This window comes from Mirounga angustirostris, unplaced genomic scaffold (genome assembly GCF_029215605.1).
Source record: "Mirounga angustirostris isolate CCGP_5_RB_7025 unplaced genomic scaffold, mMirAng1.0.hap1 SCAF_6, whole genome shotgun sequence".
Lineage (NCBI taxonomy): Eukaryota > Metazoa > Chordata > Mammalia > Carnivora > Phocidae > Mirounga > Mirounga angustirostris.
In genome coordinates this window covers 4856231-4870140 of record NW_026991714.1, presented here as the reverse complement: position 1 = coordinate 4870140, position 13910 = coordinate 4856231, and the positions used below count along the sequence as shown (strand labels likewise).

The 13910-nt window shown below is 58.4% G+C and overlaps 1 protein-coding gene across 1 annotated transcript; it reads right to left on the bottom strand.

The window, feature by feature from the left end:
- Window positions 1–3576: 3576 nt before the first annotated feature.
- NHLH1 (nescient helix-loop-helix 1) lies at window positions 3577–4120 on the bottom strand. The gene has a single exon (XM_045876076.2). The coding sequence runs from the start codon at window positions 3976–3978 to the stop codon at window positions 3577–3579; it is 402 nt and encodes a 133-aa protein (XP_045732032.1). The 5' UTR covers window positions 3979–4120.
- Window positions 4121–13910: the final 9790 nt, after the last annotated feature.

The window sequence follows — 13910 nt, the reverse complement described above, 5'->3', positions numbered from 1 at the left end:
CCTCAGTCCCCAGCCTGGGGACTTGGGTCTCCCAGACAGTCCCCTCTCCCAGCGCCCAGCCCCCTGCCCCCTCCCCCTCCTCCTCCCCACCTCCAGCTTCTCCAGTCCTGGTCCTGCGGAGCAGAGCAGCAGCCGAGGCCAATTGATTATCTGAAGAAATTTGGAGCTAGCAGAACAGCTGCGGCTGCCCCCCCACCCCCAGGCCCTGAGGGATCCCTGAGCAGAGGGGCCCAGCAACCCCTTCTGCTCTCCAGCGGGTCAAAGTGACAAGGGGGGAGGCAGGGAGCTCCGAGGGCCGGGGCTACCGTGCAGGGGAAGGCACCGAGCTCCAGAGCCAGGAATGGAGGACACGGTTCTAACCCCAGTCCACCAACATGGGTGAGTCACATGGCCTTTGTGGACAGTGGCTTACCTGCCTTCAAAACAAAGGTGTTGGATCCGGTGCCGGCCATGCTCCCTTCCAGCTCCAGCCCTATAGTCCTCAGGTTCTCCCTGGTCTCTGTGCAGCCCTCCCTCTTGCCAGGCTCTGGGCAGAGCACATTTCCTCTAATGCAAATGGGGAAGGGAAGATGTGTGGGGGTTTCTCCCTCAGTCTAACTTAAACCGCTCTTGCCGCTGAGGTCAGGGATGAAAACAGCACCTTCGGAGTCCGGACATGTCTCAGCATTTCCCTCCCATTGCTTGCCTTCAGACTTCCCAGAGGGCCTCCAGTTTGGAAAGGATCTTTGAGTTTACCTAGCCAGTGTTCCAGGGAGGCAGGAATGGACTCGCTGGTTTCCGTCTGTGGTCCTCGCTCCAGCCCATCTATTCGGATTCCTCCTCCTCGGGGCAGGCACTTCCGTTGCTGGACAGCTCCAGGTGTTGAAAGGTTTTTCTTCCAGTTAAAATCTGTTTCCTATAACTTCCCCCTACTGGTCCTGGTTCTGCTTCCCTGGGGCCTCCCAGCATGTCTTGTTTTTGTTTCTTCTCTCAATATTTGAAGCTAAGGACCATATTGCCCCCTGAGTCTGCTCTTGTGAAGACACATAGCCTCAGTTTTTCAGCTATTCCTTCTGCAAAGTTGTCTCCGGACCTTTTGCCTTCTTGGCCACAAAACTGAATACTCTGGTTTATTGGGGTTCTTGTTAAAATATGAGGCCCACAGAGTCTCACCTGGCAGGCTGGGTCATTTCAGGGAAGTGGGGTGTTGGCAGTACAGGATGTAAAGGACCTAGGTTTGAACTTTACTTCTGCCCCAACTAGCTGTGTGACCTTGGGCAAGGCCCCCCTCCTCTCTGGGCTTTAGTGTCCTCATCTATAAATTGACTGTAGGGTCTCTTCCAGGAGTCCTTTGATATTCTTTCAGAGCTCCTTTTTATCCCTTTCCCTTCCCTCTCTGAGTCCCAGGTTGTCCATTATGTTCTCCCCCATATCTTCAGGTTGCGGAACATAAAGTGGGCCAAGAACAAATTGCAGTGAATACTGACCCAGCTCAGAGACAACAATGAGGAGAGACAGATTTTATGTCATGGCTTTTCCCAGCAGCATGGACCTACAGACACATGTGTTACTTGGGTTCCCCTGGGAACTCAAGCTCATCCTCAGGCCCAGAGAGAGCAGAGCAGAAGCACAATACCAGAGGGGTCAGAAAGTGTCGCTCAATGAATACCAAGATGGAGGTACATGGGACTCTCGGTGGGCAGGTCTGGGACCTGTGTGTTACACCCTTCCCTGCACCTCTTTACCCTGTGGCCCCTCCCTCTCTCTGTGTACCCACCACACTGAGCTCTCAAAGCCCCATCAGAAGAGCCTTCAAAGCCTAGGACCCTCCATGCCTAGGCCAGCTGCTAAGCCCAACCGAATGATCCACAGCCATACCTGGTGCTAGAACGAGGTCACTTTAATTTTTCTTTTCGTATGAAATTGGAACTGCAATGGGAGGGGATCACACACAGGACACAGGACACAGACCCCGGGGGGGGTGCTGCTGTTGGGGCTATCAGGAAGAAGTGAGAGGTCATGGGAGAGGGCTAGAGAGAGAAAAGAGGCAGGCAGGACTGGGGTGCGACTGTCTGGGGGTGGAGAGAGCTACGGAAGGGTCCAGGAGCCCTGGAGCTGGGGGAAGGGCACCATCCCAGAGGACTGGGTGTCCGGACAGATGGATCTGAGGAAGGGATATGGGTGTGGTGAGCAGAGAGGATCTCCCCACACACCTGGAGCTTGCAGAAGGAGTAAGAAAGGGAAAAGAGTAACCGGGGAGGAAGCAAGAGAGACCCAGCTAGGACTGCCAGGAGCCCCCTCGCTCTACCCCAAAGTGCACAACTCGGCAATAAATAGTAATATTTATAAATAAATAAGTAAATAAATAGATGAATAAATAAATAAATACGTAAATAAATAATATCCTTGTAGAGTGCGGAGTCTGGTGTCGGGGAGGAGGGAGCATGGGAAGGACCGTGAGCTCACTTCTTCTGCACCTGCCCTCTGGCCCTTCATTCCACTGCTGACCCTGGGCTGCCGTGAGCAGAGGGGGCTAAGCAACATATGGGGGGGAAGTGCAGAGAGCCTGGGAGTGGGGAGTGGGGTTGGGGGGTGTCTTCCCTTGCTGAAGCCAAGCTTAAGGAAGGAGAAAAAAATCTATCTATAATGAACTGGCCCTAGGTCCCAAAGAGCTGAGCATTCCCAGAGGGCAGGAATAGAGCCTCCCCCCCCCCCCCCCCCCCCCCCCCCGCATCTGAGGGAGGAAGGCGGGTGGGTTTTGCACATTTTCCCAGTGGGCCGGGATGGAGGAAGCAGATGTGCGATCTGGCTCACCCATTGCCTGGGCCCTCTGCTGATTCTCTGGGCTGGGTCTGGGGCCATCATCCCCTCCTCCAGGATCTAGATCGATTACCCTTTCAACAGCTGTACACAGGGAGGGAGAAAATTGGGATGCTGGGTGGGAGGAGGCAGGGAGCTTAGAGAGGGCAAGGCACTCACTACCAAGTAAGATCGAGGTCTGTCTGTGCTGAGCCTCAGGAACGAGAGAAAACAGCGTTTTTCTGCGATTCCCGCTGCTACGACTGCCCTGGCAGGAGCTGCCTCAGGAGCCCCCTGCCTGGCCGTGCCTGGCCCTCGGGCCACCAGTGCTGGGCTGAGATGTCTGAGAAGAAGCCCCCCTTGCACTCGGAGCCCAGGCTTCCCCCTTCCCCTGCCGATGCCGCCTCCCTCCCGGGCAGGAGAAGCTGGAAAGAGGATGGGAGACAGACACAGAATCTGGGGTCTCCGAAAATTTGGTCGTGGGGTAGAAGAGGCAGCAGCCCTTGAGAGAGCTAGGGGGGCCGCTTAGGAACCCCCGCAAGAACTGTACACCGACCACCCAGGCAAACGTTTCTGACCAGCTGGGCCCCAACCACAAACGGTGGGAGGTACATGAGATTCGCCCTTGGGGGGGCCCCGGGGTCGGTAAGAGGAGGTCTGGCTCCCGCTAGCCGCCAGCCAGCAGGCACCTGCGGGGGGCACCCTGCCTGCGCCCCGGGGCCTGCGGGACTCCGTGCCGGGGTGCAGGGGCGGGGGCGGGGGGCCTGCGGACCCCCGCGAGGCCGGAGGCAGGCCCCGTCAGACGTCCAGCACGTGGTTCAGGTAGGAGATGTAGCAGATGGCCAGGCGCAGGATCTCGATCTTGGACAGCTTCTTGTCGGGGGGCAGCGTGGGCAGCAGCTTGCGCAGCTCGGCGAAGGCCAGGTTGAAGGCTTCCACGCGGATTCGCTCCCGCGTGGCGTGGGCCGTGCGGTATTTGGCCGTGGCCCGGCGCCGCCGCCGCCGCTCCTCCCGGCTCAGGTGCTGCAGGTCTTTCCGGCCGGGCTCTCCGGGCTCCAGGCCCCGGGCCTGGCCCCCTCCGGGACCCCCAGGCCCAGCCCCATCGGGGCCCGCCCCGCCCCCGCAGTCGCTGAAGCCTGACTCGGTCTCGGAGTGGGTGGGAGGCAGGTCCAGCTCCACCGTGTCTGAGTTGAGCATCATGATGGAGGCCCCCTGCCCTGCGAGATCAGGATCTCCTCCCCACCCCTCCCTCTGGGAGCCTGCAAGCTGTTTGTGGGAGGGGCAGGAAGGGCCTGGGGGAGTGGGGTCTGCCACTGAGCTGAGGAGGTCAGAGCCACTTCAAGGTCCCATGGTCAGGGTTCCAGTGCCGAGCCTGGAGGAGAGAAGAAGAAATTGATTGGGACGGAGGGCGGAATTAGGGGACAGCTCGGAGATGGGGAGGGCAAGAGGAAGGTCGGAGATGCGTTGGGAGCAGGGAGGTACTTGGGGGGGGAGAACAGCAGAAACATGGGGAGGGGTGGCGGTCTGGGAGAGACAGGCAGGTGGACAGGCATACAGGAGTAGGAGGAAAGATGGTAAGAAGAGAATCCGGAAGGGAGCATCAGGAAAGGAGGAGAGGTGAGACGGAGTGGGGGCGGGTGGGGGGGCAGGACATAACCCAGCAGGAGGATTAAAGACCTAAAACTAGACAGCTCCTAGAAGAAAACACAGGGGAAATCTTCATGACATTGGACTTGGCAGTCAGTGATTTCTTGGATATGATGCCAAAAGGAAGGCAACAAAGCAAAAAAGGACAAATGGGACTGTTGAACTTGAAAACTTTTTAAGTCAAAGGCCACAATCAGAAGAGTGAAAAGGCAAGCCGCGGGAGAAAATACATGCAAATCATATACCTGATGAGGGGTGAATATCCAGAATATTATACAGAACCCCGACAACAACAAAACATCAGATCCCTCAATTAAAAAATGGGCCAGAACTTGAACAGACATTTCTCCAAAGATGATACACAGATGGCCAGCAGGCATGAAGAGATGCCCCACATCACTCATCATCAGAGAAAAGCAAGTCAAAACCACAATGAGCTAAAACCTCACCCCCGTGAGGATGGCTACTGTCAAAACAAAAACAACATCAAATAACAGGTGTTGGTGAGGATGTGGAGAAAGTGAGTCCCTTGTGCCATGTTGGTGTGTTGGTGGAATTGCAAAATGGTGCAGTCACTATGGAAAACCTAATGGAGGTCCCCCCCAATTTAAAAATAGAACGACCAGCTGATCTAGCAATCCCACTTCTGGATGGTATCCCCCCAAAATGGAAATCAGGATCTCAAAGAGATATCTGCACTTCCATGTTCACTGTAGCCCTAGTCAGAATAAAGAAGATATGGACAGAAGCCAGACGTCCATCGACAGATGGCTGGATAAAGATGTGGCATATACAGTCAGTGGAATATTATTCAGCCTTAAAAAGGAAGGAAATCTTACCATGTGCTACAGCATGGATGAAACTTGAGGACATTACACTACATGAAATAAGCCTGTCACAAAAAGACTGATGCTGTATGATCCCACTTATGTGAGGGATCTAAGCAGTCAACTTTAGAGAAACAGAAAGTACAATGGCAGTTGGGGGAAGTGGGGGGAAGGGGGAAGTGTTGTTGTTCAAAGGGTGTAGAGTTTCAGATTTGAAAGATGAAAAAGTTCTGCAGATCTGTTGCACCACCGTGTGAACATACTTAACACTACTGAACCATGTGCTTAAAATGGTAAATTTTATGTTCGTGGTTTTTTAACCATAATAAAAATATCCTGTAGTAATAGAAAGAAAAAGAAAACTGAGCAAGACTGCAGTCACAGTTTCAAGAGAGGTTGGCCGTGCCTCGAAACCTTCCCCAGTTGTGATGGGAGAGCTATAAGCCTTGGCCTTGCCCTTTCCTCCCTCTCAGGGCCTCTCTCCAGCCTTGCTGCCTCTCTGGGGGTGGGGGTGGGGTGGGGGGAGGGGATACACACGCAGCTTGCCCATTGTAGAGTGGACTGGGACATATGGAGCTCAGCACAGCTGCCCCGGCTCAGTCCCTGCCGGCCCCCCACCCCCCAACATGACCACCGCAGACACCTGATCCTACCACCCTGTCCACTAGGGTCAGGGGACGGTATCTCTTCTGGCCATGATGACCCTCCTCAGGACAAGCGCCTTCCTCTAACTCTGTCCCCAACACCCTCAGCCATGGGGCGCCATTCCCTGGTGCTTTTGGTGGCTCCACAAAGAAGAAGAGGGACAGAGATCATCATCAGCTTCCCACTCGGGGCACTCCCCCAACCCCCCATCCGCTCAGATATGGCCTGCAGGGAAAGGGACATGGACAGCTTCTTGGGGACACCATTATGGGACTTGGGTAAGGTTGGTTTGTCCCTGGGACCAGAGGAGGTCAGGGTGAGGCAGCAGGGAGAGGTCTGGGAAGGCTTTGCTTCGGAGGAGTGTTAGGGGGAAGAGGGCACCACTCACTGGGAGCTCAGCGGGACCGAGCCGCGGGAAACAGAAACGCCGAGGCTCCTTCCCTTCCTCACCAGCCTGGTTCTCCTGCCTGAGGGCCCTCCTCCCAGGGGTCACGACCCCCCACCTTGCCCCACCCCACTGCAGAGAAGCCAGGCTCAGGAGTAGTTGACAAATAGTTACTAATTGCTGGCGGTTGGCGGGTGCAAGGGTCTCCACATCTAACAGACACACACGCACAACCATCACACAAAGCAGAAGGTGGTCAGTGCTGAAATTCAAAACACGCTCCACATTCCAGGCTCCAAAGGGACAAGAGGGGTGTCAACAGGGTGGGAGGCCCCGAAGTCTGCACCTTCCAGGACCTGGTTACTGCCCCTGGCCTTCAAGAGTTCAGCTGCGCGTTCCTCCGAGCACATCTATCAGCCCGTTCTCCTCTGCCCCGTGCCCGTGTTCCTTCACCCTTGACCGCTCTGCCATGCCCTCCCCACCCCTCCCCTCCATGTGCTCCCAATCTGACCCCTGTCCCACCTCCACCGGGCCCCGCCGTCCACCGCAGCTCCGGTCCTGGCAGCAGCTCCTATTTACCCATGCAGTCCTCACCCCCAATCCACTTCTGGTCCCAAAGTTCCAGGCTCCAAGGATGAGGGAGAACAGCAATCCCAAGCATCGCGGGTAGGACCTCCAGCCCCACTTCTGCCATGCTCAACCCGATGGAGGACAGTCAGGCACAAAGAGTCCAAGGGGAGGAGTGGGGAAGAGGGAAGTGCAGGGACACAGGAGAGAGGATCTAGAGGGAGGCTCAGGGAGGGGACCTGAGCCAGAGTGCAAGGGACACACCCACCCCTCCCCAGCCCACAGTTCTCCCTTTACCTAGGAAGACCCTGTGAGGGGATCCACGCTGGCAGGACAGGGGGCCGCGTTGACAGCCCCAGTCTCCTCTGGCTGCTCAGAGCTCATCCGTCTGCAAAGTTAGGGACCAGCTTTCTAGAGCTCTCGGGGACAGCAGTGTGGCGTGGCTGCCCCGGCTCCAGGGCTGATGAGAGGGGTACACATGGTGAGGGTATAGGGCCCAGGTGGAGGGGGTGGGCTTGGCCAGGTACGGGGGCCAGCGGCACGCACGCACATACATATACACACACCCCCACCGACGCATACACACCTGAGCGGGCCCAGCCCTGTGTATATATGGAGATACACACACACCCCCAGCTCTCCATTGGCTGGCCCAGGCCCCCCCCTCATCAATATTAAACAGCCAGGCCAGGCAGCCATTGGCAGAGGGAACTGGGAACACCCCCCCACCCCACCTCCCGGGAGCTGGGGGTGGGGGCTGGCCCTGGGGGGGCAGGGAGTAGGGGAGCAGGGACATCTGTTCTCCATGCATATTTCATAAGCAAGAAATGGAGAGCCGCGGGAAGGGGTGGGGCTGGGGCGAGAGCCAGGGCAGGATCACAGATGAACCCCTCAGTCTTCCACACCAGGGGCGGCAGGGACAGGGGCCCCCAGCATGCCAGGTTTAAGTGCCATGGTCCTATTCCGAGTCCCGGTGTGACTTTGACGGCCCCTTCCCCTGTGTCTTTTCTCCCGGGAAGAAAGCTCTCCCAGGTACTAACAGGGAAATCTAGAAAAGTGCAAGTGGACAGCGCTAAAACGCGGAAGAGGACCCCAGAGTCCTTGCCGTCCGCAAGCTCTCATCCTTCATGAAGCTGCAGCCGAGCGGACCCCTTGGCAGGCTGTCTGTGGCTCTTGTTCAGGCCCCTGCCCCTCGTCACCCTGGGACTCAGTCACCCCACAGCTTCTATCCCAGCCCTCGTCCTCCCACCTACCCCGTCACCAGGAGGAGTGGGGTCAGATTCCTGACACAGAGCCCACGAGGAATTTCTCTAGGCTGACCCACTGGGAATTAGGGGGCCTTGGGAGGAAAGGAAGGGCTAAAGGCAGAGGAAGGACGCGGGAGAAGGCAGGGCAGCCTGGGCAGCTGGGAGTGTGCCGGGGCAGCAAATGAGCAGTGAGAAAACCAGATACAGAACTACATGCAAACAGGCATTGATTAAGTTCACAGGGGCAGCTCAGCTGCCTCCAGCCCGAGGGTGCGTGTGCATGTGCACGCGTGTGTGTGTGTGTGCGTGCAGGGTGGCAGGGGCCGGGACCAAGGGAAGCACAGAGAGGATGTGGGCTGGGTTTGTGTGTCTAGTCCTCTCGTCCAGCCAGCTGTTGGGTATCTTCATGGAGCCTTTGCGAGTATCCGGAATGAACCGTGGCCGGGAGCCCTGCAGAGACAGGGTGCTGCGGTGAAGAAAGCCCTGGCGGCTGTGTGACCTCGGACAAGTCACTTAACCTCTTGAGCCTCCACTGTCCTTTTCTGTAAAATGGGGTTCATTATAACTGCTTCTTAGGTTGCCATGGAGATTGAGCTATTGCATAAAGGGCCCAGACCTTAGAAGGAGCACACCCCACCTGCAGGTTGTTGGAGGCATTTGCCGTTTCCCTGGTGCCGGATCGACCTTTTTCTGGGCTTTCTCCAAGGTGAGGCATTCCCTAAGGGGAGTCCTATAATCCCTCCCCAAGCTCCCCACCACTCGTCACCCCCAGGTCTGGGAGGTGCCAACTCCCACCTGGGCAGGCCCAGACAGGTGCCCGGGCGCCAGCAGATGGGCTGAGCTGGAGGGGAAAGGAGGCTTGAGGAGGGGGGCTGGGGGCAGGGGATCAGGTGGCATCTTAGTTCTTGCATCATCATTGCCATGGTGCTGATTAAAAACCAATCTCCACCTAATGAGCCCCCAGCAACAGCAATGCTACCTCCCCCACCCTCCTGCCCTCCACCCTGTCCAAGAAACTGGGAGACAGAGAGACCCAGGAGAGAGTGCCGTGGGGAGAGGAGAGATGCCCACCAACGGGGGCTGAAGAGGAAGGGGAGCCAGGGGGAGATGTGGGGACAGCGAGCACACTGTCGGTGGGTAACAGACATGGGGCAGGCACGGGGAGACGGACGTGCGGGGGACACAGAGAGATGAGAGACACCAGAGAGGAACTGCCAGGATGGGGAGGCTCTGCGGAGACTCAGAGATGCAAGGTCGGGGGCGGGGGGGAGACACACAGGCCGGAGATACACGGGAATTCTGCGATGATACTGCGTGGTACTGGAGAGCCCTGGGGGAGGCCCCAAGACAGGGTGGAGACACAGACGTGGAGGAGGCAGGGAGCCAGGGACGGGGAGACCAGATTCATAGAACTCTAGGGATGAGGGACTCTGACTGAAGCCGGGAGGCCCGGATCCCACAGGGGGAGATGTCGAGGGAAACAGAAGCAGAACCTAGAGAGACCCCAGAAGCAGAGGCACCGCATGCTGGGGGTGGGGTGGGAAGGCAGGGAGGAATGGGGTCCCTGTCCTCAGCTTCTCTCCTTGTAGGCTGTTTGGCTCTGAGAATTCAGGGCTCTGATGCCATCCTTGGTGTACCCAGCCCCAGCGGTCCCCACAAACTGGGGTTTGATGGTGAGGGGGCTGAGAGGCTGCCCTAGGACCTCCTTCTCCTCTGCATCTTTCACCTGGGACCCTGGACTCTGGGGCCCCCGGCCCCAATCTTCACTCAGGGATTCAATTTTTGTTCTTCAGGGGAGTAGCCAAGAACACAAGCCTGTGATAAAGAGGAGCCAAAAGCATGGCGTATCAGAAAGAATGAGTAATTCCACTGAACCGGGAGCCCGTGGACCAAGTCCCAGTGACCTCGGCCAGGTCATTAACCTTGACTGAGGCTATTTTGTCCTCTGTGAAATGGGGATCCTGCTGCCTTCCTCACAGGGCACTTGTCACACAATGCGTGGGGGAGCGCGAGGCCGAGTGCTCGCCCCGTGCCTTGAATTTGTGCACGTGATTTGAAGGTGGCAAGACCTTCATGCATGCTTGTATTTGAAGCATTATGGTTGAGGGAGCAGGGAGAGCTCTGGGGTCAGCCCAGGCTGCCCGCAGCCCCGGCCTGAGGGGGCAGGAGACCCCCCCCCCCCAGCTGGGTGAAGGTCTCTGCCACAGGGAGGGCAGGAAGGGCAGGAAGGGGGATGAGCATGGCCCTCTGGCTTGTTGTCATTAGTTTGTGTGTTATAGGTGTTCACTTTCTCAGATTGTCACCGTGTTTTCATGTCTATACGGCCTTCCAGGTGGATTGCTGGGGTGGAAGTTGGAGTGTGGGGAGGACACAGGGGCCGGGGCCCAGTCCTTGAGGGTGGGGGGAGGCCTGGAGGAGCTGGGAGGCAGTGGGTTTGGCAGGAGAGGGGGTGACATATGTGGGGAGCCCTGGGGACCCAACCAGGCGAGCGGCTGGCAGGGAGAGCAGACGGCGTTAACCCTCGCGGTGCCACGCTGCCTGACCCTTTCCCGGGAGTGGCCCCGGCTGGGCTGTTATGCGGGGAGAGACTGGTTCGAGTCCTGGCTCACGGGAGCAAGGCCCGCAGGAGGAGCCTGGGCCGGGGCCTCGGTGTGGCTGGGAAGCCTTGGCCCTCCTCCACCTCCTTGTCTGCTCCCACGCTGGCTCTGTCAGTCGGTCTTTCTCCATCTCCCCTCTCGGTGCCTCTAGAAGGTGACAGCGGGTCTCCACTCTGGTGAACCACGCAATCTGTCACCCCCTTCGCTGCCAGCCCGGCTGGAAGCCCCCCTCTCCAGCGGCCGGCCGGGCCCTCTCCCGCCCCGGGCCCCGGGCCTCGCTGCCTTTGTCCTCCCCGGCGGCCTCGGCTTTCTTCTCTCCTCTCCGCTCACCTCTCCGCAGCCCCAGCCCAGCCCCAATCTCATTAAGGCCTCCAACCACTGCCCCTCTAGCCTCCCCTCCTCCCTCCCCCATCCATCTGTCTTCCCCGCAGCTCTGCTCTTTGTGTCCACCCATCTGTCACCAGCAGCTCCGGGCCCACTCCCCTCCCAGCCACGCCCGCCGGCCTCCCCCCCCACCCGGCCCCCTCCCCTCCACGGCTGCCGGGCTCCTCGCTACCCCCCCTTCCCCCTTCGGCCCCCAGGCTTCCCTACTTCCTGTTTCCCTGTACTAGTTTATTCGTTTCAGGATGCCCGCTTTCCTCTCTGTTTCCCCTTCTCTCCAAGACCCCGCTTGAGGTGTGGGCGGAAGGGGACCCCAGGGTCCCAGCCCCAGCCCGCGCGGCCACCTGCAGGAGCCGGAACCTGGAGGCTTACTCGCAGTTGCATCATCCTAGGCCTCCTGAGGTGGCCCCTGCGCTCCCGCCCGTGTTTTCCCCGACTCGGGGACCCCTGTCTCCACCGCAGGACGGTGGGGGCCCCTGTAGCTTCTGCGTGTGGATTCAGGAAGGAATACAAATCAGACCTGAGGCTCGTTTGAACCCCCACCTTGAAGGGGCTCTACTTCCCAAGCTCAACTTCGGGGAGGCCTGCCAGGCTCTGTCTCAGGACGGGAGGCTGAGTCTCCGAGTGGCTTTCCAATGACTTTATGCTGCAATCCCACCCCCCACCCCCAGACTCCTAGGGTCCTGGGGTTACAGGACAATAAGTGCCTCCCAGGCCTCCCTCTCTGGGAGGAAAACTTCCTAACGACCTTAGAAAGTTCAAGAATTGATCAACTTTTTTTTTTTTTTTAAGTTTACTTATTTATTTATTTGAGAGAGAGAGAAAGACAGCATGGGGACGGAGAAGGACAAGCACACTTCATGCTGAGCTTGGAGCCAGACCGACAGGGGGCTCCATCTCACGACCCTGACATCGTGACCTGAGCCCAAACCAAGAGTCTGCTGCTTAACCAACTGAGCTGCCCCCGGTGCCCCAAGAACTGATCAATCTTTTAATCCTCCCTGCCCTGAGGAGTTTAATATGGACGGGAGGCCACATGGAGGGCGGCTGTGAGAGCCAGCAGGGCCCCCGGAGAGCAGCCCCTCGCCTGACTCCGCCTCGGGCAGGCAAAACGGGGCCCAGGGCTGGGATGCCCTTTCCAGAGCCACACAGACCATTCATGGCACACCAGACAATCTGGTCCTGAGCTCTTTCCACGACAACGGCCTCGCCCAACGCCAACCTTCTGTCCTCTGAGCACAGGTAGAACCTGTTCCTAGCACTGATTCATATGCTGCCCTGCCTGGGTATTTATCTTGTGTTCTGTGCCATCCTGCCGTCTAGACTCTGGATCCTAAGTCTCTAAGGGAAGGCGCCGTATCTCACCACAGCCTTTTATGATGCCAGGCCAGAGCGCCTTGCCCACAGCCATGCTCAATAACTGTTTATTACTGCCATGGCTGCCAGGGCAGATACAAGACGTGTTCTAATCTCAGCTCAGCTCGAATTTGCCGTGACCTCGGGAGAGCCACTCACTCCTCTGGGCGACTCATGTATTGAGTGAGTTAGACCCTACATACAATTTTTAAGGTCTTATTATGTGGTTCCATGAAGAAACAGAGTCCTACTGAATAAGGTGGGATCTTGGTACAGAACACCAGACTCTGGATGAAAACGCCTCCTCCCAGGATGGCCTTTGGGAGCAGTCCCCACTCTCTCTGTGTGGGAAACACAAGAGTAGACCCTTCACTCAGAGAAGCGGGGGAAGGAATAGCAGCCGTCAGGAAAGCCCTCAGTGCTGAGACACAAGGGGGCTGCAGGACGCAGAGCCGGGCTGGGTCCTGGGCCAGAGTGGTCGGCTCTCCAAGCCCCGCCTGGGTAGCAGTAGGGAGGGGAAGCGACGCATCCCGGGGGGCACAGGGCTGAGCAGGGCCCGAAGCAAGGGTGGGGGAGGCAGGCTAAGGAGCTGAGGTCCATGGTCCCTAACCGGCTGCCAGCCAGTCCCGTGAGGCCTCAGGGTACAGCGGGTGCCTGGGGAGGAGCCAGACCAAGGTCTCAGAGAAGGGGTCCTGGAAGGGGTCGGCCGGGGGTCTGCGCCCCTTCTACGGAGCTTAGCCTCCCCAAGAGCCATGGAAAGAGCCCGTTTGTTGCTTTTGTATTTGGGGGTGGGAGGGTTGTGGGGTCGGGGTGGCATGGGAGGCAGAACACAAGCTGGTGTGGGGTTGTCGTCCCCAGGCTGAGGAGACTGGGCCCCTACATCTCGCACCGGTGCCTACCCCCCCGCTCAGCCCCCTCGCTGGTACCCAGCCACTTCCCGGCTTCCCGAAGCTGCCAGCAGGCCGCGGGAGCTTACTGCCCTGTCCGCCGGGAGACCCTGTTGGCCGAGGGAGGCGCAGAGTCGGCCCAGCGACGCGGCAGCTGCGCCCGCCTCCCGCCAGCACAGCGTGCGGGCCAGGAGGGGTGCGGGGGTGGGGGTGGGGAGCAGGGCTCAGTTCCACATCCCAGAACCCCAAACGTGTCCCCTTCTCTCAGGCAGAGAGAAGCCTGAAGGAAAATCAGCCCCTGGGCAGGAGACGCAGGACGCGAGGCGAAGAGCCCAGCCCCGGGGACTGCGAGCAGGTCCTTCCCCAGCTCAGGGCCACAGTGAGGGGAGAAGGCTGGCCTCAGGCGCCGCTCCTGGGGAGTCGTCCCGCCATCATTTAGCAGTGCGGCCATACTCTGCAATTTTGCTCCCAGGAAGACCCAGGGAATTAGAGTATTTCCAAAGAGCCAAGGTTCTCTTTCTAGGAGAGTCCAAAGCCACTCTTGTTTCGGTCTACAAAATGCCCACGAGCAGCAGAAGGCCCGATGCCTCAGC